At 37.5% G+C, this 23,573-nt stretch overlaps 1 protein-coding gene across 1 annotated transcript; it reads right to left on the reverse strand.

Moving 5' to 3' along the window:
* Positions 1-3,661: 3,661 nt before the first annotated feature.
* On the reverse strand, positions 3,662-20,458 carry LOC127647695 (probable G-protein coupled receptor 146). The gene is made up of 2 exons (XM_052132115.1): positions 20,188-20,458; positions 3,662-6,484 (listed from the first exon to the last, which is right to left on the reverse strand). The coding sequence occupies exon 2, from the start codon at positions 6,440-6,442 to the stop codon at positions 5,441-5,443; it is 1,002 nt and encodes a 333-aa protein (XP_051988075.1). The 5' UTR covers positions 6,443-6,484; positions 20,188-20,458; the 3' UTR covers positions 3,662-5,440.
* Positions 20,459-23,573: the final 3,115 nt, after the last annotated feature.

Consider the following 23,573-nt stretch of genomic DNA (forward strand, 5'->3'; position numbering starts at 1 on the left):
GCTAATTATTAAGAGCCTTTCAGATTAAGAAACTGTGAAGTTTTTTTTTTTAAGGAATTGGAATGGTCAAGGGAGAGGTGCTATTACGAGAACAAACATGCTGCGGGGGTGTTTCAGCATCAGTGATAATAAGAACTGCCACAGTTGTTTGACTTAACTGGGTTTCTCTTTAGACAGGACATAATAGGGTATTAGCAACAGGATATTGAACTCTCATGTGTTGCTTTGTGAGAGAGGGGGTGATGCTTCAGTAATTTGGTGGAGGAAGTAACTCAGCATCTCGTCCACCTGTTTCTAGAAAGCATGTTTGTTGATTGTAAAGACTTTTTTAAAGGAATTGTTCACCCTAAATGAAAATGCTATAAACATGTATTCAACCTCATGGCATTCCAAACATGTGTGACTTCCTTTCATCATTCAAACACGTAAGGAGAAACTCTGAAGATTGTATTGCTCACTCTTTTCCATGCTTGCAATGAATGGAGACTGGAGGGATTCACTAAGAATGAATTGCATCCTGTAAAAGTGCTATTTATTTGCATGCAGTGTCTGCACTGGTTTAGTGCCCATTCCACAAAAATAAATAAATAATTACATTTTGATGCAGATCAGTTAAAGGTGCAAAACACATCCATAAAAATCTGTGCTGAACACAATTTACACAGCACCATAACTATCTTGCTGGTAATAGATATAGAGAAGAAATATAGAGAAGAAAGCTGCAGACCATCACAGTCTCCCATGACCTGAATAATTTCTTTAACATGACAAAAGTGCGCAAGACTTCGACGAGCATCTGGTTAGACTGCCAGGTTACAACGCTCTTTGAACACAAATGAAAATAAATCCACCTGCTTTCCACAGGTGGTAACAGTGCAATGTAAACTGAGTTTTTAAATGAATTGCAATTTACAATGAGCCTAATTTACACAGAAAAGAGGTGTGTTTACGTGGAAAGTAACGTCAATGTCTTAATTAAAATACTCAAGACACAGTACTAATTGGGCCTGCTTGAACTAGATTGCAGGTGGTTAGTGAATAAGTGAAATATCACACACAAAAGTGGCACAATTTTCGTGAATTTTCTCATTCGCCAATGAATCGTTCTTTTCCAGTTTGTTTGAGCCTTTCAATGAAAAGTATGATCCGGTTCACAAGATCAGTCTAAACAATTCACTCTCAAATCGAACATAGTTAGATGATATTTTTCTCATCAACGCTCGCCTAGAAAACTATATGTCAAAATATTTTGTGAATAATTGTATTAAATCTGGTCTGATTTTTGTAATAGTGCTCAAGTCGGATGGGCCACAAGTATGAAAGCTCCACTCCCCATTCATTCTAATTGCATGAACAATAGTGGCCAATACATTCTTCAAATTATTTCCAATTTTGTGTTCAATGAAATAAAGGTTTAGAACGATATGAATTGAGCAAATTATGACAGAATTTCGAACTTAAAATGTGTTACAGATAGAGAATGCACATTGATTATGGCTTGTGATTGAGAAGTACACAGTTTAATTCATTTCTGATTTGCCCTTCATGAATTATTAATTGAGAGAAGCATCCATGGCATTCAACTCTATGCTATCCAGATGTACAAAAGAAAAAAGAAAAAAAAACAAACTGCTCAGCAGATCTGTGCTTAGACAGTTTTACATTTGGCAGATCGAGCATATCTGTGACTTGTTTAAGTTGTGTGTGCAATACACTGAACCCTTTTAGCATGCTTCGGTTAAAGCAAGAGTTTGAACATGCACATGTGAACAGAAGGCATGCAGCGGCAGTGGAATGATTATGAAGGTTCCCCTTCAAAGTAGATTAAAGGGTTGTCCTTAATGCAGTGGTGCCTTCATTTGGTTAAGCTCAAATTTCAGCCCCTCTAAAGTAATTACAAATGTGGCCAGTCAAGAACAGTTTGACTGAGTGATCTACTTACAAAATACCCCAAACACATATTATGTCTGTAAAGATTTTTTTTAATTATTATTTTGTGCCAGATAGTATTCCCAACATTCTACCTAAAATCTCCTATTGTGTTCTGTAGAAGAAAGTCATATGAGCTTGGAACGACACAAGAGTAAGTTAATGATGACAGAATTATAATTTTTAGGAGAACTATTCCTTTAAGTGATAAAGTTCAGGAGAATTATATCAAACTACACCTAATTGTTTGTGTTTCCCATTTGCGTCCTTGTCTTGTTCTTGTGTTGTTACAGGCAGATATGTAGTGCTGGGGATGTCTACAATGTACTCCTTTCACAGGGGTTTAGCGGATTGGTTTAGGGACACCACAGGCACTTAGGAAAGACTGCACACAGTGCTGAGGCCTGAACGGGGCCCCTCGGTTTACTCCCACTCTGACCCGGCTTGCTCGATTCCAAAGGTACACACACACAAACATGCACATACCGCTGACTCTGCTGAATCAAGGTGCCCACTCTGCGAATAATAACAAAACCCAGGTGAGTTCTTTTATTCTGCGGGCACAAAACGACTTCTTAGCACAGCTATGCGAATCGCTCGGTAAATGTAATTTGAAACAGTTGGGGGTTATGTACATTTTAACTATGAGGTAGTCTGCTTATTTCATGAAGTGTGTATTCCTGTTTAAACTTTAAACTAAGATATTTGTATTTTGTATGTAACGCCAAAAGGAAAGTTCCAGGTTTAGAACAAGTAAAGCTTAAGCCCAAAGTCTACTTCGGTCAGCCACTGAGCGTTCGCGTACATGATGCAAATCTTGTCATCAGCAGAGTGCGTGATCACTGAACACGTGCAGCCCGATTTTTCAATCCAGAATGCGCATGCACCTGGAATTATATGCACGCATTAGTGGATCAACAAGGTTGCAACACTCACATTTGAGCCGTTGCTGTCAAGAACAAATGCTAGAAGATGTAAGCACTGGTAAATAAAGTGAGACAAAGGTAAAAACAACAACAGCTGATATGCATGTCAAGAGCGCATGTGTGAGGAGGTCAGGAGACACCTGCATTTGTTTTATCCCGGCCGTTCACGACACAGCAACATTTGCTCAGCCAATGGCGTGAGTTTGGGTGGTACGTTTTGTTTTTGTGACCAAAGGCAGATGGAAAAATCCCTGTGTGGAAAAGTACCTTTTAAGGAGATCTGTTTTAAAACAATAAAAATTTAGCAATTGCTTTTGGTTCCACAAGTTACACACACCTTAACTTTAATAAATTATTTGAACCAGCACTCTTGTTTCAAATCTACTCTTATTGAATAAAATCTTAATGAAGTGGCTAAATATTCAATATGCTTTAACACGTGTTGCAAAAAGTATCACAGTTTCCAAAAGAAAAACAAGCAAAAAGCACATTTTCACAGTACCAATATATGTGGTATTTTCTTCTTGCAGATGGGCAGCTAAACAAACTAATTCTGCCAAAGAACAGTTCAGTGTGGTTTCTGCTCCTGGCAATATTCTGAGGCTCAAAACGAGCAAGAAAAAAATATGTTTTAGCATCTGTTACCTAAGCCATAATTATTTTATTTTCTTTGGTATGAATGAGTGAGTGAGTGAGTGAGTGTAGTCATCCATACCTGTTGACACAAACTGAAGCATCATTTGTTATTTGGAAAGCTGTTCTTAGATGTGGGAAGTCAATTAAAAGGCAAGTAATATTATATTTATGTTAGTTTATTGAAGTCTTTGACGCAGTATAGGACAGAGGATGACTGACACTTTAGTATGTAAATAAATCTCTGAAAAAATAACACTGTAATCTAAAATGGCATATCTGTTTCTTTTTCTTTACAGTAAATCTCTGAAGTACAATATATACACATTCTTAATATTATACATACTGGCATTACCAAGCTTACAACAGCTGTAATATTGCAATTGCTGTTTTCATGTTTTATGATTGAGGGTTCACTGTTTTTATTCCCCTTCATGAATTTAAATACATTCTGACCCTTGCTTACATAAGTGGATTTAAATGGGACTTGAAATCTTCCATTCACATACAGTGCTTTCTCTCCAATATATACTAATTTCGCATTCGCTGGCTCATCACCAAGAAAAAAAGTGTAAAGACATTTTCGATAAAGACACCATTTTACTAGCTTCATCGGTGCGATTCCTTGTATTTCTTTCCTGAAATGTCTATGATTTTTCCCCCCATTTTGAGAGCATTTATGGATATCTCTATACAGTATATGCATACAATGAAATCAATCATGCAAACAAATTTTAATAAAGACTATTTCTTCTGAACTTGAATAAAATGTTATCCCAATGTGATTTCAGCTGTTAAAATCTGCTTAAAGTCTGATCACTACTTGCAGAAATCATTAACCGTATGTTTTAGTACAAGTTTAAGCAACTGTTCATGCAAATCTAATTGAATATCTGGCTTGCTTTCAAATATGTTTGACCGTATCAAAAGAACTTTGATCACTATTCAAATAATGATTAACTGGGCACAAAATGTTCTGGAATTATTAACTATTTTGTCATGGTGCACAGATAATGGTTACAGTAGCAATAGTCTAATGATTGAAAAGTTATTGTATAAAGGCAATTACATCTCTAACTAGCTGACAAAAAAACTATGATCCATTGTCTGGTGGATCATTCCAATAGCTTTTCTCAGTGAGCTATACAGATTTTTCTATTTTAGATTCTCTTTGTTGGTAATAATATGGCTGAGCAGCTGTGCATTTATGTTGCACATAATCTTAGCAGCAAGCACTCAAGAACACACACATACAAACACACACAACCACTGATACACATACACACATCTTTCCCGCTACCTGATATCAGCCTCATTGAGTTATTTCTGGGTGCTGTAAAAGTTGGTTACATTGTTCCAATGTAATGCCCATTGGTGTGTGAAATTGAGGTAATTACATTGCGTTTACTAGCGTCTACAATCTAGCCAGTGAGGTTTTATGGAAAGTGAGACCAGAAAACGAAATCCAGACTGAAGAGCTTATGTGTCGTGGATCACAAACAGAAAGTCTGGGGCAAGACATGGCCTTGAGCTAAATGGGAACAGGTTAGTCTAAAAGCATTACATTAGAAGGCTATGCAGCATATCCTGTAACAGATTACACACATTACACAAATTCACTATTCCCCCTTTACCGAAAGGGTCATTAGATGGGTTGAGATTTTCCCCAGGCCCAAGAAGCCAGTTCCAGAGAATAGATGTAGCTTACAAGAAAACAGCACTTAGTGGTTTCTTCTCTGTCGCCCATTCACCACAGAGATGGACAAATAATGTTAAGTCATTAAGTGTCATGGAGGTTCCACAAATTCACTGAGACACATTCCACTCCTTGTGGTGAGGAAAATACTTCCTTTCAGCACACAATATATCCAGGTTAATGCACTAGCTAGACTTCTGTGGCTTTTGTAGTAAGTGCCAGTGAGGGAGAGGCAGGTCTGATTGGACAGAAGCCCTCATGTAACCACCTGTTGTACTGCCGAGTGTTCATGAGGACATGACTGGTCCCTGCAGTGCAGACTCTTTAGAAGCCGCTGGAGTTTAACTGAGAAGTTCTTGTTCATTTGCCTGTACATGAGGGGAATGGCAAAGCTACTGCAGAATGCGAGCAACTCAGATATGCATCTCAGAAAGGAGTACATGGTGACATGCTGCCGGGTGGAATGGCTCCCAGGAGCTCCAGCCACCATGTGCACCAGTAAGGTCATGTAATATGGAGTCCAGAGCAAGAACTGCATACAAACAGATGCCAAGAGAAGTCGGTGAATCGAGGGGTCTAGCCTCCCAGAGTCCTGGTCCAAAGGGGTGGACTCCTTCCTGATGCGTAGGATCAACACAAACGCGTAAAGCACGGCCACCGCTGGGACCACGTACCCAATGAACATCATTATGGCATCAGCAGCCTCCTTATTCTGCATCTTGGAGCACTCAATGATCTTGGTGGACACGTGGTTACACACGTAGAAGAGCAGCGAAGAGAAGCTGGTAAGGACAGCGCCACCCCAAATGAAGCCGCAAACGTGCTTGGTGTTGTAAACACTGGACATGTAGGTGCGTGGAAGAGCCCGCTCAATGTAATAGTCCAGACTGAGCAAGGTGGTGGAGTACATGATGACCAGAGAGGAGATGTTGAAGAGGATGAGGAGGGTGATGTAGATCTCGTTATTGTACTCCCACATGGGCCAGCGTGTAAATCTGGGACCCAACAGCTCCACCGGAGCCACCAGGTTGAGCACCAGGCCAGCGATGGCGATGTTCACAAAGTAGACATCAGGCATGGTCATGGTAACCTTGTTGGAAAGGTTGACCACCACCAGCAGGACATTGTAGCAAAACCCTACTGGAAAGCAGACAATGAGGTACACCAGAGAGAAGACGGACAGAATGAGTCCAAGGTCCTGGCAGAGCCGGAGGTCCACGCTGTCGTTTGTCTCATTGTAAACCATGCAGCTCCACATTGCTAGATTTCCAAAAGTGTCCTCTCTGTCTTTCTAAATCAGCTGCAACATAGAACACATGAAGTGCATTAATGCAATATTTTGGTTTTTGAAATAAAATGCATTTATTAACTGACAAAATTATTTTGCAGAGTAATAAAAGTTTATGGCAAGAGAAGTTTTTACCTTTAGTAAATATTTTAGTGTGCTTTACTGCACTAAGTAATGACATGTTTATATTTCGCTGGCTTCTATTCATCTTTGTAAGCAACCAATTCGACAGCATTAAGGCTAAAATATACTCTACGCAAGTACGTGAACACAGGCGCTTCTTGTTTCGCAAGCTCGATTTTGTACATTGTTCAAAGTATGCATTGCATTCTCAACGTTGCAGCAACAAGCGATATAGTAGAGATTTGTTTTCCCTTTCAAGCAAGCAACTTTCGTGGCAGAGCAATAGTTTTAAGAGAATATTACTGAGAAGGTTTTTACAGCCAATATATTTATAGCAAATGACCTTCCTAATAACAACTGCATACGCTTACTTCTAAATTCTGTGCATGCAAACTATATCTTTCTGGCCTTAGCCTCTGCAGCCCCACTAGCTCCTATGGAGGACCACCCATGGTGTTCATGTGAAGTTAGAGTCTTAAGGTATACTAAGTTTGTCTAAAGTTTGTGCTTATTAACAAATTGAAAGACACGCTTGGTGATGTACTCTCAACATGGCGGCCACCATGAGGGGGCGACCCACCTGGCAGAATAAAAAATAACTTTTTCTAGGCCACTGATATGACTGGAGTCTTTATCTCATTTCAAACTTACTAATCAAAAGTGCTACTTATTTAGTTTTTTAATGGTAACATTTTTATGCGGAAAAATTAATTTGTACAACTTACTTTACCAACGAAATGTAAAATTTCGCATTTTTTATTCATTCCAGGTGTTTGAATGTTATCGTTTTGGCAAAAAACCTCCTTGCTATTCTTTCAGATCACCACAGCAAGTAAAAAAGCAAGTTAAACCACACATAAATGACAGAGGCAAGGCATGCCCATTATATCTGGACTAACACAATCCGTGTATCATTCGTTCATTTCATATTCAATTAGGAGTTTTAAATCAGAAAAAACTAAAAACTTTATTTGTTTACAAAACCAATATAAAAACAAAAAAACAAATAATGACTTGTTTTTTGTCATTTCAATTTAATGCTCAAGTCAAAAATAGGAAATTGGAAAAATAGCCATGGGACACTGTGTTTTGATTATTTGATTTCACTAATATATGGCTAAAATATTTGATTCGCACATAAGGGTGGGCCTGAAATGCCCCTTTCTTCTGATTGGTCAACCTGCATCATCGTCTTCTCAATGCTGCGAGACAGAATAAAAGTTATCTGCTGTTTAATTGTTCAGATAAATTTGTCTCAGTTAATATTAAATTATTTACCATTTATTTTCCCAAACTCACCATGTTCATTGCAGCTGAGCTATCTCTCTCATCAAGAAGCTAGATTTATCAGACTGCCCTACACATAAACCTGATGTCTTTGACATTGCTCCGGTTTGAAAAGGCATGGTTTTAAATGAGATGACGAAAATAACCATACATTCATAATACTATTGAAGCACATGCCTACATTGCAAAGACATAGGCTTACATTTAACTGCGGGGTAAAGTTAGTTTTAGGTTTGATATTCATTGGATATTTGCCTATGGTGCGTAAGGGACAGTCCAAAAACTCCACCCCATGAAAATCCAAAAAATACTGAACCTAAAAATAACTTTACCCCACTCTGGGAGCTTAGGTGTGAGGGACTTGCAAATCATGGAAATTATGCAAAAGATCATGAATGCTCCTCTCTCACAAGCTCAACCAGTGAATTTAAAATCAGCATTTACACAGCCTTCACATTTGTCAGATAAAAAAAGGCACACAAAACTGCCACATATACGAGTAGGTAAAGGCTCCCATGTACTCCCATTAAAAAACATGGATGTCGGAATGATTTGAGCTTAGAATTTAGTATTCTTTGCTGCCATGTAAATTCTTATTGTCTTATATTATATATTAAGTGTAATATTATCTTCCAATTTATTTGTTATTATTAATAATTTTTTATTTACAGTTGTAGCTGTTATAATTCACTGACATGAATGTTCATCTGTCTTGTTAAGTCTGTATATTTCCTGAACAGCAATGTCAATTTAAAACACTTATTTAAAGCAATCAACCTATAGCTGCCTAAAAAGGGACTATTATGCAAAATTCACTTTTACATGTGTACATAAAAGTGAGTCAGCAGTGTGTGTACACAACCACCCTACAAAGTTAAAAGTTCACCCACTCCTCTTTCTTATATTTCTATCAATCAAAAACAGTGTGTCAAAATGAATGGTTTTCGTTTCTGCTCTAACGTGACTCCCCCACGACTGATGACGGACTCCACCCTATTATCATAGATCCTCCCCAGAGTGATCTTCACACAATCCACCATTTTTTCAGCGTTGGAGCAGATACAGTGAGAAGAATAATGTCTCAGCTTCATAAGCATCACAAGTGTTCTGTTGTTGGCTGTAAAAGTGAACATAAACAGTAGACTAAAATTTGTAACAGTTGACAAATTTATGCAGGTATATAATTTTACTCAACTCAACTTTTATTTATAGAGCACATTTATAACAACAGGAGTTGACCCAAAGTGCTTTGTAATACACATTTCAGTCACAACATAACATGCATAATATACCCTTATATAAATACTGATAAATACCGGAGCCTAAAATATATATCCATAATTAAAATGTATTCAAAAGCAAATGAGTAAAAATTTGTTTCAGAGCAGTCCTGATATGAAGCGAAAGCTTGTTCCACAGTTTGGGTTTTACATAAGCAAACTTTCAGCAGAAATTGGTCAGCTGATCTAAGTGGTAAAATAACCGGTATTTTGGATGTAAGAGCTAAATACCTGTACATCACACAAACTTTGACCAATAAGAGGACAGTTTGCTCACATTGGACAATTATTAACACAGTTTTGGTCAGTTTAGAAATAAACCTTGTGAAAGTGAACTGAACCAAGAAGAAAATGCAACATTGTAACACTTTAGCCTCTGTTTCGGAACAATTTAAACAAGCTACAGGTCTGAAAACACCCGTCTCGACTGTCAGTCCACCGTGACGCGGTACATGACTTGTAAAATCAGAACTGCCTAGTTTTAAAGCGATGTCTGGTCACCCTAACTGCGAATGCCAGCTGATTCTCCACCAGTGCCCAACTGATCTGCGACTGCACTGGAGAGCGCCATTTATAAATGAATAAATAAGTTGAGTGGCAAGAAGAAGGATAACTGTGAAAAGACATTTGGCATACAGAGCAAGGGATTAATCTTAAAAAACATCTTAATAATGTTTTTGTGTGTCGCTCTTATCAATTGCTTCACGTAGCAATGATTGTTCGAATGCTGAATCGCATGAAGACGAAACCCTGTCTGCATTCAGTGAACATTATACAGTTGTGTGTAGGCATGGTGTCTGACTAATTTATGAGAGAGATAGCTCAGATGCAATGAACGTGGCAAGATTGGGAGAATAAATGGTAAATAATTTAATATTAACTGAGACAAATTTATCTGAACGGTGCAAGTTGACCAATCAGAAGAAAGGGCCGTTTCAGGTGCGAATCAAATAATCAATACGCACAGTGTCCCATGGCTATTTTTCCAATTTCCTATTTTTAACTTGAGCATTAAATAGAAATTACAAAAATCAAGTCATTATTTGTTTTTAATATTGGTCTTGTAAATAAATTATTAATAAATAAGTCATTTTTTGGATTTTGAATTCCTAATTGAATATGAAATGAACGAATGATACATGGATTTAACACTATTATTTCCACTTCATTGCATCTCACTGACTGAACATAACTCAATGTTGCAGCACAATATATTGCACTGTACAGAAAAACAATTGAGGGGTTTATCCTAGTTACCACATGCTAATGAAATTTATGTTTCAGGAGGAAACTGTATGACATCAACATCATACTTCCTTATAAAACAATAGCTTTAAACAGCATCACCTCTAGCTCAGCTGCAAGGCTTATTTGGCGGTGACAATGTACATGCAGTGACAAAAGGATGACATCATTCAGGTTTGAGACTGTGAGGCTTCCAGATTTATGGGATGAGATGTGGCATGTCAGGGGTGGAGTGGACGCACAGTGTGTGGCCAGAGTTCAAGACGAGGTCACAGCACAGGCACATGCAGAGAGCCAGTCTCCACTCATTAAAATATAATTACATAACGCCATCTCTGAACACAATGCGAGAACTCTTTAAAAAATTGTATTATCACTATTTAGTAATGCTTATTATTGCACACAGGCTACATTATTGTTATTTTATTGGATTTAGAGGCTTTTCTCTTTTATAGGGAGGTAAAGAGTTTAAAGTTGGGATCAGCACAGATTCGAACCTAGATCCCTTTGAGAAAAGTGCTCCTTATACACGTGCACTACCCACTGTGGCACAGCTCTGTTTAAAAGCGCCATCCAGCGATCTGATGTTTCTGAATCCAGGGACAATCACTGATCATCCAGGTATTGTGAGTCACCTTTCCTACTTCTTGCATGACTCTGCAATCTCTACAAGTATGCTAATAAAATAACTTTAACTCAAATACTCAAAAATGTCATGACCTTTTATTTATTTATTTGGCAAATTGTCTTTAAGAAATTGGATAATTAACAGTCAGATGATAATTTTTGCTATATAAACACTAACAGAAGTCTTCTGACAATGCAATTTCAACTCAAATTATTATGTCATGACTACTTAATTATTTATTGGTAGGCAGCTATGCAATAAGGGTGATGCTCTACAGTCAGCCAGTTAATTAATCAGCCATTACTCACTATTATCGGCCTTTATACAAGTGATGCCCATCCAGTTGGGGTTAATTTTGCGATAATGACCAACTGACTCAAGTTTATCCTTTACTTATTATTGAAAAAATGGCCATTCTTCATGAAACACGAGCAATTTCTTCTTAACCATTTATAAATCCATGTGTGAGTAAATTGTCGATTTACATACTTTTACACATAATCAGATATTCTGCTCATGCTTCATGAATAAGGCCCTTATAAGACCAAAACATATACTGTGCAAGTACGTGAAACCAGGCGTTTGTAGTTATGAAAGCTCGATTTCATGTATTGTTGTTGTTGCGTTCCAAAATTTGCCAGTAATCAACGTTGCCTCTAGGGTTGCTATAGCGGATATTAGTGTGAACTGTTTGCTTGAACAACAAGGTTTCTCTTTCAAGTCAGCAACTGTCATTGCAGAGTGTTTAAAGAGTTTAAAGGGTAACTAAACCCTAAACCAACTTTTTTTAGTTAATGATCTGTAAGAATGGGGCTTTATTAGTACTGGTCATTGATTCAAGTAATTTTTTTGACATTTGTGTATAAAGTGTTTTAATTGTACAATATATGGTGTAAAAACGTCTGAGTGCTGCCCTCTTCAGGTTGAACGGTGGCTACTGCAGTTGAATTTTCCTATTGGCTGTTGCGGTACTTCGTGACGTAAGCGGTGACAGCTGACGTAAGCAGGTTCCAGCTCACCACGCCAGATTTATGTACATGTCGTCTTGCGACCGTGTGAGGAATAATAATAACATAGAGTCTGACAGCAGCTGTCAATTAATCCGTCACTACGAGTCTCAGGTGCCCCCGCTCAGCCCCGCACTCGGTTCGTTCCCTCTATCCCCGCCGGGGTCTGCCCACTTTTCCAGCATTTTCAAATATTTCTACTGGGTGGAGTCAGACTCTGAGCAGGTGTTTAGTTACCCTTTAAAGAGAAGGTTAAAGCGAAAGTCAATATATTTATAGCATCTTATCTCCGTAATAACATATACATTTTAATGACACAAAAGTTTAAAGGTAACTCTATTGACCTCTTGAGTATGGGTGTTTGTTACCACCACAGTAACACAAAAACGCACATAAAGCATGATCACCAGATCATGTTTTGGAAATGCGTGCACTTTTCTGTATGTTTTGTGTAAACTATGTTTCTGCTCCAAGTGTGTAATAACCTTTCGAAAAAATGTGGTTAAAGTTAAGAGAGAGAGAGAGAGAGAGAGAGAGAGAGAGAGAGAGAGAGAGAGAGAAAGCAAACCCAATAATTCCATAACTTCTTAAAAAGGAAAATATATTTATTTACTTTTTCCCCTGTTTTCTCTGACTAAGGATTCTTGGCTTGCGTGAGAGTGTTAGCATGTATTTGGTAGTAATCTGGAGTCTTCCCAGACTATGCTTAGTACATCAGAACAGATATAATGACTGTTGAGTGAGCGTTCCTCTGTAGACTTATGTAACGCAGTCACAGAGCAGCTGTTTTGGCCTGCAGACAAGCAGCCATAGATTAATTCTCCATGGCTCCTGTTAGATGGTGGAGAAACTCATTTATTGCCTGTTTTACCTTATACTTACACATTATAGCAACCCTGAACAAAAAAAATTGTTTTTGCATCAACAGCACTGCATGTACACGCAGCACTTTACATTGTGGTCTAACCATTATATAACTACCAGAATATATCGTCAACACTTTAAGAAGGGTAAACTCTTGCATGGAAATAAAACAGTTTGAAGGCTCTCTGTCCTTGCTTACATTGCTAAATTGTGTTCCTCATTGGAAGGGGAATCTAAACTCGGCCCTGCTGGCTACAGGTTGAGAAGAGGAGAAAAGAATTACTGTGGGATAACAAGACGTGAAGACATTGTTTCCAAAGCGCAGGTGTAAATGTCTGACTCTATAAAGCTTTCGAGGCTGTTTTTTTCCACCTGAATTACTTTGAAAGAAACAACGAACAAAAAATCATTGCAAAAGGACTTTGATATACTGCTGTTGTAGCAAACACTATAGATCAAGCCTACATACAATACCTAGTCATTACCTGGTCCCTTCTGTTTCTCACTCAAAACAGTCCTCTTCCTGTCCCTTTTTCTTATTCCTGTGACCATGGCAACCAATGGGGCAAATAAGGGCAGCAATGGTGAGTTTCACTTGCTAAATGCAACCTTCACAAAAGCATCCTTATTTACTTTGCCAGTGACCATTTTTCCGAGGTAAGGCTGCACAATTAATTGTAAAAATGGAATACAGACAGCTACAGGGTCCAAAACGCTGTGAGATTTGTCCACTTGTCCACAATGCACGTGACCACATTGGGCTCATAGTGTAAATGTTCATCCATTCAAATGTGTTCAAAATGCCTACTCACCTGTCAATCAACCCACTGAAAGGAAAAATTTAAATAGAAAGTGCATTTACTTTTCTGTGCAACTAAATCACAGTAAGTACTACACTAAATAACAGAATTCTGCTCTAAGCATCACATTTCTGCTTAGATTAAATGAAAGTATAACTGGGAGAAAAACAGTGTCGTTTTTTTTGTGCATTATTTTCTTCTTTGCTCTTTATTATCATGCAGTAACAAACGAATGTATTGATTGAATTAATGTAATCATGAAATCAGGTCCTGTTTACACCTGGTATTAAGATGCATTTTTGGCAATTCGGTCACAAATGGACAAGCGAGATACAGCACCATTTACACCTATTTGCAATAAGCATCTCTTTTGACATCTTTTGTTGGGATTTCAAAGGAAGGGTCTCTGATTTCATGATAACACATCAATTATTATGTCAGTGTATCACTACATGATAAAGTGCAAAAGAAGTGCAGTTTAACTAATTTTTTTCTCCCCAATTTGAAATGGACAGTTCCCACTACTTAGTTGGTCCTCATGGTTGGCGCGGTTACTCACCTCAATGCGGTTGGCAGAGGACAAGTCTCAGTTGCCTCCGCTTCTGAGACAGTCAATCCGCGCATCTTAACACGTGGCTCACTGTACATGACACTGCGGAGACTCCCAGCTTGTGGAGGCTCATGCCACACACAGTTTATCTTAAGTATACCTGCATTTATTCTAAGCACAAACATGATGTTTACAGCAGATTTCTCAGTTATTTTATTTGAGTACCCATTTTAACTGAGCTTTATATGTATGTGCTTCTCATCTGTGTCCTTGCATGTTAATTTCAGACACACCAAAGGAGTTTTGTGAAGCGTTTATGCGTGTATTTGCTTTTATAAATGTTCTGATCAAATGGTTAAAGCATTTTAAAGTCGCACGTAACCAACAAAGTTTAAACTCTTGTTTTAGCGCATTTGTTAATTGATAGGTGTGTAGGCGGCATTCTTCTGTTCTTCGTACACATTCGAACGGAGGAGCATTTACACTACAAGATCAATGTGATCAAATGCATTTGACCACAATCAACCACCTCTGAATGTGTTTAAAATGATCAAATCTCAGACCCTTTTCAACCCTGTTTGCACCTGTCTTTAGTGATGTCCCGTTTCAAACCGATCACTGGCAAGAGGTCAAAAGAGCCACACATTACAACCAGGTGTTAACATTGATGTTTCTTGCCTCTCCACGTGTGATTGGATCACCCAAAACACATCTTAATATGAGGTGTAAACAGGGCCTTGTATAACATTGTATATAGGCTGGAAGTTTGAAGCATTCCTGAGCGGGTGCAAATGGTAGCGAACCGACGCTTGCTTTAAAGCGTATCATTTAGAGAGGGAGTCTAATGCCTGCAGCTCAAGACTCACATACATGAGCAAGCACGCCTGCAACGGTAAGTGCCCATCCACTCCACAGTATTCTGAAACCTCTCGATGACCCCAGCCATTAATTGGTCCACCCACAAACATAGACATCTTGACTGCCCATGCATCTGGACGCTGAGTGCTGTGGGAGTGAAGCTAAATGCACTTGACACTTTGAAAGGAGACGTCAGCACTTCTCTGGGCGGATGGAAGGAGTTCTGCTCCACACCCTTCGTATCCCCACTGGAATGTAAAGCAAATTCTGAGAATCGCCTGAGTGATGTCACATGACTGCATTTTCTGAGCTTTGTGCGTGCATGCTGCAAGGGTTTTGGAAACAAATAGCAAATGGAGAAAAGGACTGAGCACTTTGCAGTCAAAACTTTTTGCAGCTGAAGGGAGTTAGGAAACAGAAAGCAGACAGGGGGAAGACAAGCATTTTCAGTTACGATGTACGGTGATGCAATGCAATTTGCTTTTACTCTTTCTACAAAGGGATGGTTCACATCAAAAAAAGTCTGCCATTATTTACTCTACCATGGATTACAAAAGAACATGTTATGCAGGATGCCTTAGTCACAATGAACTTTTATTGCACTTTCATTCTATTCATTGTCCCCACAGTCCCTTACATTGTTTCACAGAAGAGAGAAAGACATACAGGTTTGCTGAGTCAATTAGAAGAATGTAAATTTTTATGTGAAATATACCTTTTAAAATCCAAATACATATAGAAATGTACAATGTCACAAGTCGCCTTGTACTGCATGTTAAATTTATTCCACACAGGCTCATGCCACAAAACATGTTGCCCAGTGTTTTTAAGTTAATGGTAATCTTCCATTTCTAAACTAACCATGCAACTACCAGAAATGCTAGTAATAGTCGTCTTGGTATAGAGATCAAAGTGTGCCTCTTAAATATTCAATGAAAGTAAGTATTTCATATTCAGCTATGTAATATTAATGAATGGATACTCCACCGCATGAGCTCATAATTAAAGTTTGACTTACATTTTTTTGTTTGTAAGTGTGGTTGTTGCAGAAGACTGCTGAAATCTTATGCATTCTACAGCATCAAGCTATTTTATTAAAGGGATAGTTCACCAAGAAAAATTTAAATTCTGACATCAGACTCACTCACATTGTTCCAAACCCATATGCGTTTCTTACTTCCATGGAACACAAAAGGATATGTTAGGTAGAATGTTAGGGACTGACATCCTAAGTGCATCTTTTTCCATACAATAGCCCTATTTGGACTGGACTAGTTTTAAGTTAGGGAAATTTGTATTTCACAGCCGTACTTTGTGATTTTAATCCCATCTGAATCTGACAAGTCTGTTTTTCTCACACGACCTCTGTACAAATTTCAGAGCAAATTACCTATGGTTTTATCAGCTAACTCAAGGGTCCACTGAGAAATCTATTCCTATTTGAAGCAGTCTGTGATTGCTGATATAAAATTTTCACAACGCATATCTTCATGTATATTGACCTATATAAACTTACATTAAAATAGTGTGTATGTCCACCAATCTTCTGCTTGCTGCAGAAAAAACTAAAGTTTTTTAGCAATCCGACAAATTAAGAAAATAAAACCAACAAGGAGAGCCAATCCGCAGAAACTGCTAAGACTGGACACTGTAAAATCAGCATCAGGTAATACACTCACCTTTATTTCTCAGCTCAATTGGATAATGTTATATTTATATATTTCACAGTTAAGTCTTGTTTATTTCAGTGACTTTATTATAAGCAGCCACTTCTATAAACTCATGTGAAGTTTATTTTAATAGGGGTTTTATAAGGAGTAATTTCTAATGCAAAATTAATCAATTATAATTCAATCAAATTAAATAATCAATTATTTAAATGTATTTTTAAAATGATGTTATTTAAATTTAGACAGGTAAAGTATAAAAGATAAGTTCATTTTATCACCTAAATTAATTAAATGTGCTTCTGTAACGCCCACATCTAGAAAACAGACACTCCCACCACTAAAATAAACATGGAGATCTTAGTCCTGTCTGAATCTGTACATGAAATCACAGACATCGGATGATAATAATTGTAACTGAAATGTTGTTTAGAAATCGAATCCTGCCTGAATACGGCTTAAGGTTGTCATTCTGACTAACATCTGTGTTCAACTGTAGAAAGACATACATTTAGATTTTTGGGAGAACTATCTTTTTAAAGAGAAAATCCACCTGTTTCTATCTCTCGTCCTCCCTCAGCACCCTTCATTTTTACCAGCAGCAGAGCAACTGATCACAGTGTGCTTTTGAGTAAGAAAGGCCTGCAACACTTTCCTGAAGTTGCAAAACACAAAACTCATGTGCATATTTTCATTGACCCTTGGGAAAGCGTGTTTGGTCATTGTTTGTCAGTACAGTCATCGGCAGAAGAGATCAGCCTGGGGGTTTGCATTTTCCATGCATGACTTATTGCTAGGCATGCTTGAACCAAGAAAAACAAATGCTTGGTGCATGAGCTTTCCTGATTAATGCATGATTTGCAAAGAACAATTTGGTTATTGTTGCTGGAGCACATGGCAATTCACTAGCGAACATTGAATTTTAGTGCGTACATCATGTCTTATCAATGCTCAATGGATAGTGAGAAACTCAGGGGAGCACTGTTGTTTTTCAGGGTGTGAACTTGAACATCAGATCAGTCTAATTTACATGTTAATAACTCAATTTCTTTACAGAAATAATTCACCCAAAGATTACAACTCTGTCACCATTTACTCAACCTCATATTGTTCCAAACCGATAATTTATTTTAGCATCAGTCACCATTCACTTTCACTGTATTTTATTTTCATTCAATGAAAGTGAAAAGGGTGTCATTCTGCCTAACATCTCCTTTTGTGTTCCATGGAACAAAAAAAATGTATATGGGTTTGGAGCAACATGAGGGTGAGTAAATAATGGCACAATGTTAATTATTGGGTGAACTGTTCCTTTGAAATATTTGGACTGAAGACAACATGTGAGATCAAACTGGACAACTGTATGAGAAATGGATAACAGGTTATGTAATCCTTTCATGTCCAGCTGGATGGTCCAGATCACGCTTGTGCGTAAAGCACTCTCCAGTGTCTTTAGGCAAAGAGGAATGCTTCTCTTAGCTGTCTCATATGACATCTCAGATCTTCGTCAGAACTCTCAGGCACATTTCCATCCTCTTACAAGTCCTGCAAGGACTGGTCCAACCGTAATGTAGCCTCTCTAGGGATTTTGGTTGTTTCGGCAATAAAATGTCAGACAACTACCCAGCAACATCACTTGTACTCAGGTATTTTGCAAAATACACTAGTGTCTCATTGTGTCGTATGTGACTAAACTTTTGAGAATTTACAACTTCAGACAAATACAAACAACATGGTTGTGCTTTTCGATTTGCTGAATGGTTCCTTGACATTCAATGAATGGAATTAATGTTTGATTACCACATAATGTGGCGCTGTCTCATACAACCCAAACATGACAAGAACCAAACACATTTCATCCCACAACAAATATCAATAATAGCGGCTTTAAAGAGCAAAGAATTATATATAGAGAGAGAGAATTATATATAGAGAGAGTTATATATAGTAAATATTTTTCACTACAGCACTTAAGGCTTTTCCTCCCATAGCTAGTCACTATTAATTACCAAGTGCCAATAGGGTAAACACCTTTGTTGAGTGTCAAGGACATCTTCATTACTTCTATCTTCTGGATTTTTTATATTAGTAAAAAGAAAAAAAAAAACAAGCTCAAATTAAGAAGCTGCAAATGAAATGGTACACCCTGTACAAGTTCCTCACACTCTCTGTTGATGTTTTCAAGATGATCAAAGCTCTTCCAGGCGATGTTAAATATTACTGAAAATTTGTTTAAAGAAATAGTTCACCCAAAAATGAAAATTCTCCCATTCATCCCCCTCATGCCATCCCAGATGTGAATGACTTTCTTTATACTGCTGAACACAAACACATATTTGTATAAGAATATTTCAGATCTGTTGGTCCGCACAATGCAAATGGATGTGACCAAAACGTTGAAGCTCCAAAAAGCACATAAAGGCAGCATAAAAGTAATCCATACAACTTCAGTAGTTAAATGTTTTCAGAAGCGATATGATAGGTGTGGGTGAGAAAGAGATCAATATTTAAGTCCTTTTTTACTATAAATCTCCACTTTCAAACAACCCTACTAAGCACTCTTTTCTCTTCTAAGATTTCTTCTTCTTGTATTATTGGCGATTCACATTCTTTGTGCATATCACCACCAACTGGGCAGGGAGGAGAATTTACAGAAGAAAAAAAAAAGACTTAAAAAGACATGGATTAAACCAATGGAGTCTTATGGATTCCTTATATGCAGCCTTTATGTGCTTTTTGGAGCTTCTTAGTTCTGGTCACCATTTACTTGCATTGTATGGCCCTACAGAGCTGAAATATTATTGTAAATTTGTGTTTTTCCTCAATTCATTTGTGTTTAGCAGAAGAAAACAAAAATCATACACATCAAGGGTGACATGAGGGTGAGTAAATGGGCGAATTTAAATTTTTGGGTGAACTATTTCTTTAAACAGATTTTAAGCGATATTGTCCATCGCCTGGAAGAGCTTTAACATCTCGTAAGCATCAACAGAGAGTGTGAGGAACTTGTACAGGGTTGTACCATTTAATTTTTCCTTATTTTCTCCACGACCTCAGAAACTAAATACTGACAAAAAATACTTTCTGACAACAAACGGTGGGGAAAAATATTCTTAAAAACTAAAATGACGTGTTTCTTGGACTGGAATTGAACAAAATCGTGATTATCGCTGGTTTGTTTCATCCGGGCATCGCTTGAGTTTAACCTGTCTGATGTTGCAGTTTAACTGTCACAAATATGTCACACAGTACGCAGTGAAGTGTTTAGGAAGTACATAATATGCTTCTGATCGCTTTAGCGATATATCCCATAACAGCAGACGCAATCCTCTGGGTCCATGTTACTTCACAAACAACTTTTACCTTCAACAACTCGATATCGGGAGGTATTGACTGAGATACTCACCAGAGGACCAGTTCTTGGCACCGAGACAGCTCTATGGAGGCATCGGGTTTTGCTGTATTTCCATTGATATTTATCATCGGATACTTTGACAAATGCGCCCTTATCACCAGTAAGACAACCCGGACTTCGTGTAAGATAAATTAACTAAAAAAGCGATAGATTAGGGCGCCAAACTGTGGCGTAAACACAGTTGCATATAGACTATTCGTCTTTGGTCCGTCAAAGCTTGTTCTGGAAAGGGGAGGACGCTGATGATCTTACTACGAATCGAGAGGTGCTGAACTCCACAGTGTGTACACACGTCACGTGACCCTCCCCCACAGTCCTCTTCAAGAGGCCCGCCTGCGATTTTACTAATCCCAGTAGGATTAACTATTGGACAAAGGCGACTGTGTTTTATTAATAATCATGAGACGAGCCGCTGCCATTGGATGGTAATCAAGCAACTTGAGTCGGGCCTAATTAATATTCATAAGATTTCGCTTAGTTCGCAGTCATTGGACGGGTGCAGAGGAGGGAGGGGTGACATGCAGCAATTTTCAGCAGCACTATCGCGTTCAAAAACTTGCCTCAAAAGCAACTTTGAGTCTGCAGGTTAGAGAATTACCGATCCGCAGCATTACTTACACTAACACTGGTAGTCTGGAAAAGAAAAATAACCATTGTTGCATTTCTTTTTATGGGAAATCAATTGAGGTCTGTTTTCTTTGACATAAATACTTGAATGTTTACATAGGCATTTCAGACAGACCTTGACAGTTCATAACCTGAGGGTATCTTCTGTTGTATTAAAAAAAAAGTAATTGGACACACGTTTTTAAAGTAAACAATTGCACTAATAACCGAACAATACAGTGACATAGTGTAGAATTTATCAACAACAACAAAAAATCGAATCTGATAACTGAGGAGTTAAAATTTATTTAGCTTTATACATTTATAATACCCCAATATTTAGAACTGTAGTTGATCTATATGAGCTTTCCAATAGCCAATTATTAAACTTTTCAATTTGGTTCCCCTTAATATTAAAGGAATAGTTCACCCATAAATGAAAATCATTTACTCACCCTTTAGACCATGCCAGATGTGTATGACTTTCTTTTTTCTGCAGAACACAAATTATGTTGAGAAGAATATTACAGCTCTGTAAGTCCATACAATGCAAGTGAATGGATACCAGAAATTTGAAGCTCCAAAAAGCATATTAAGGAAGCATAATATTAATCCAGAAGACTCCAGTGTTTAAATCCGTGTCTTCTGAAGTGATCGGATCGGTTTTGATTGAGAACAGAACAAAATGTAATTCTCTGTCACTATAAATCTTGACATCAGCAGTCTTCTTGACGATCATGATTTAAAGCTTGATTAAACTTCCTATAGTGCCATCTTGTGCTCTGTGGATGCATCAAGTACCAGGAACTATAATCAAGCTTGAAATCATGATCTGCCTAGAGACTGCAATGGCAAGACGTTGGTCTGTTCTCACCCAAAACTGACTGGATCACTTCAGAAGACATTAATTAAACCACTAGAGTCATTTGGATTACCTTCACACTGCCTTTATGTGCTTTTTGGAGCTTCAAAGTTTCGATCGCCATTAACTTACTTTGTATGGACCAACAAAGCTGACATTTTCCTATAAAAATCTTTGTTTGTGTTCAGCAGAAGAAAGTCATAAACATCTGGGATGGCTATGAGGATGAGTATATGATGAGAGAATTTTCATGGGGGTACTATTTCTTTAAATGTTTGATTACAAGCTTTCCCAATTCCTTATGCTGTTATGCTAGGCCAAAATCTTGGCAATGGCCACCAAAAGAGATGTTTCATTGACCATATAAGATCATTAGTCATTCATTAATTTTCATATGGGTATAATGATCTATTTCCTCTTTCATATAATTTTCGGGAAATGGAGGGAATGCCTTGCATCACTTTTCCTGAACAATGATTATGACAGTTTCTGTCGTCAAGTCTCAGTCATTATGTGACTAGTTTTCAAAGAAGCTTAAAAATTACAAGAAGTGAGATATATATACTGTAAACAGATCTCTGTTTATGACCCACATTTCAAAATCCTGACCCACAGAGCGTCAGAGAGACTGTTTATAACAGCCTGTAATTACCCTAGTGTTTTATTCTAGTTGGAGCACAGCTGCATTATTTTTAGAATACAGCCTTCCATGTTTATGGTATAAATGTAACAATGATTGCCTCATTTACGAGTACTAGGGGCCTTTTTGTTTGTCCACACTGAACAGTTAGAATGTACAATTAGCAGCAATTATAAACTTAAATTAAATTTATTTTATTTATTAAATATAATTATTTGTTCTACATAGCTATCAATTTGCTAATAGTTTGGTTGTATATCTTGCTGCCCAATTTTAAAAGACTACATTGAGAAATTTCTCACAGTACCGTACTTCCACAGTATTTCAAGCAGTGTATTTCAGTGTACGATGGATCATTGACAAATCTACGGGATAAAATCATGTTATTATTTGTTCTTGTATAGTACTTCTTATCATATTTTTCACCTTTCCTCTTTCGATAATTCTGGCACTATGCGTGAGTTAATTTATGGGAATCTGACTCACATGTTTCCAGTATGCCGCATTATTCTTCAACTTAAAAGGACATGACGATTTTATCTGATTCAAGTTGGTGAGTGTGGATAGTTAAATGCATGGTCGTTTGTCTGTCTGAGTCAGGGAGGTAAAATGAGGGCCTCCTTTGTAAAAAGTATACAGCTAAATGGAGAACTAACTTGCACAATAGAACTAGAATTTTACAATTGCTTAATCGGGTCATGACACGAGGAATTACATTTTCCCTGAACTTTTTGACATGTAAGAGTTTATTGTATTATAAAAAACAAACTGTAAGCAGGGGTGCCATTAGGATCCCCCATATTATATCGCAACCTGTAACAACATTTCTTAACATTATTCTTTATTAATAAACGTCATCATAAGCATGATTGTACATTCAGTAAGAGACACTAAAAATACAATTTAGTTTGAAAAGTTGACTAGAAATGACTATATAAATTAACATATAGTCTACATATTAGAATGTTTGATCGTATCATTTTAGTGAGTTGGGACTGTGTTTCAAATGTTTGTTTAAATGTTGATTAAGTCATCTCTTAGGGCTAAAAGTCACCTATACATTTAAAATCTATAATTTAAACTGCTTATAATAGTTATAAGCTAAGTAGACTTCTCCTTCCCCTTTTGTACAGTAGTTTTGATATGCATCTATGACATTTCTGTCAAATCATACCTGTTACTATAGTTGGTGTTACTACAGTAATGACACACACTTAAGTGTTCTCTTCTTTTCATCGTCAGCGCTGTTTATAATATCGGGTCAGTCTG

Source organism: Xyrauchen texanus, chromosome 8 (assembly GCF_025860055.1).
Source record: "Xyrauchen texanus isolate HMW12.3.18 chromosome 8, RBS_HiC_50CHRs, whole genome shotgun sequence".
Classification (NCBI taxonomy): domain Eukaryota; kingdom Metazoa; phylum Chordata; class Actinopteri; order Cypriniformes; family Catostomidae; genus Xyrauchen; species Xyrauchen texanus.

What these genes read in the sequence shown, in the direction of transcription:
- LOC127647695 (XM_052132115.1), bottom strand. Translation starts at nt 6,442, where the DNA reads ATGTGGAGCTGCATGGTTTACAATGAGACAAACGACAGCGTGGACCTC.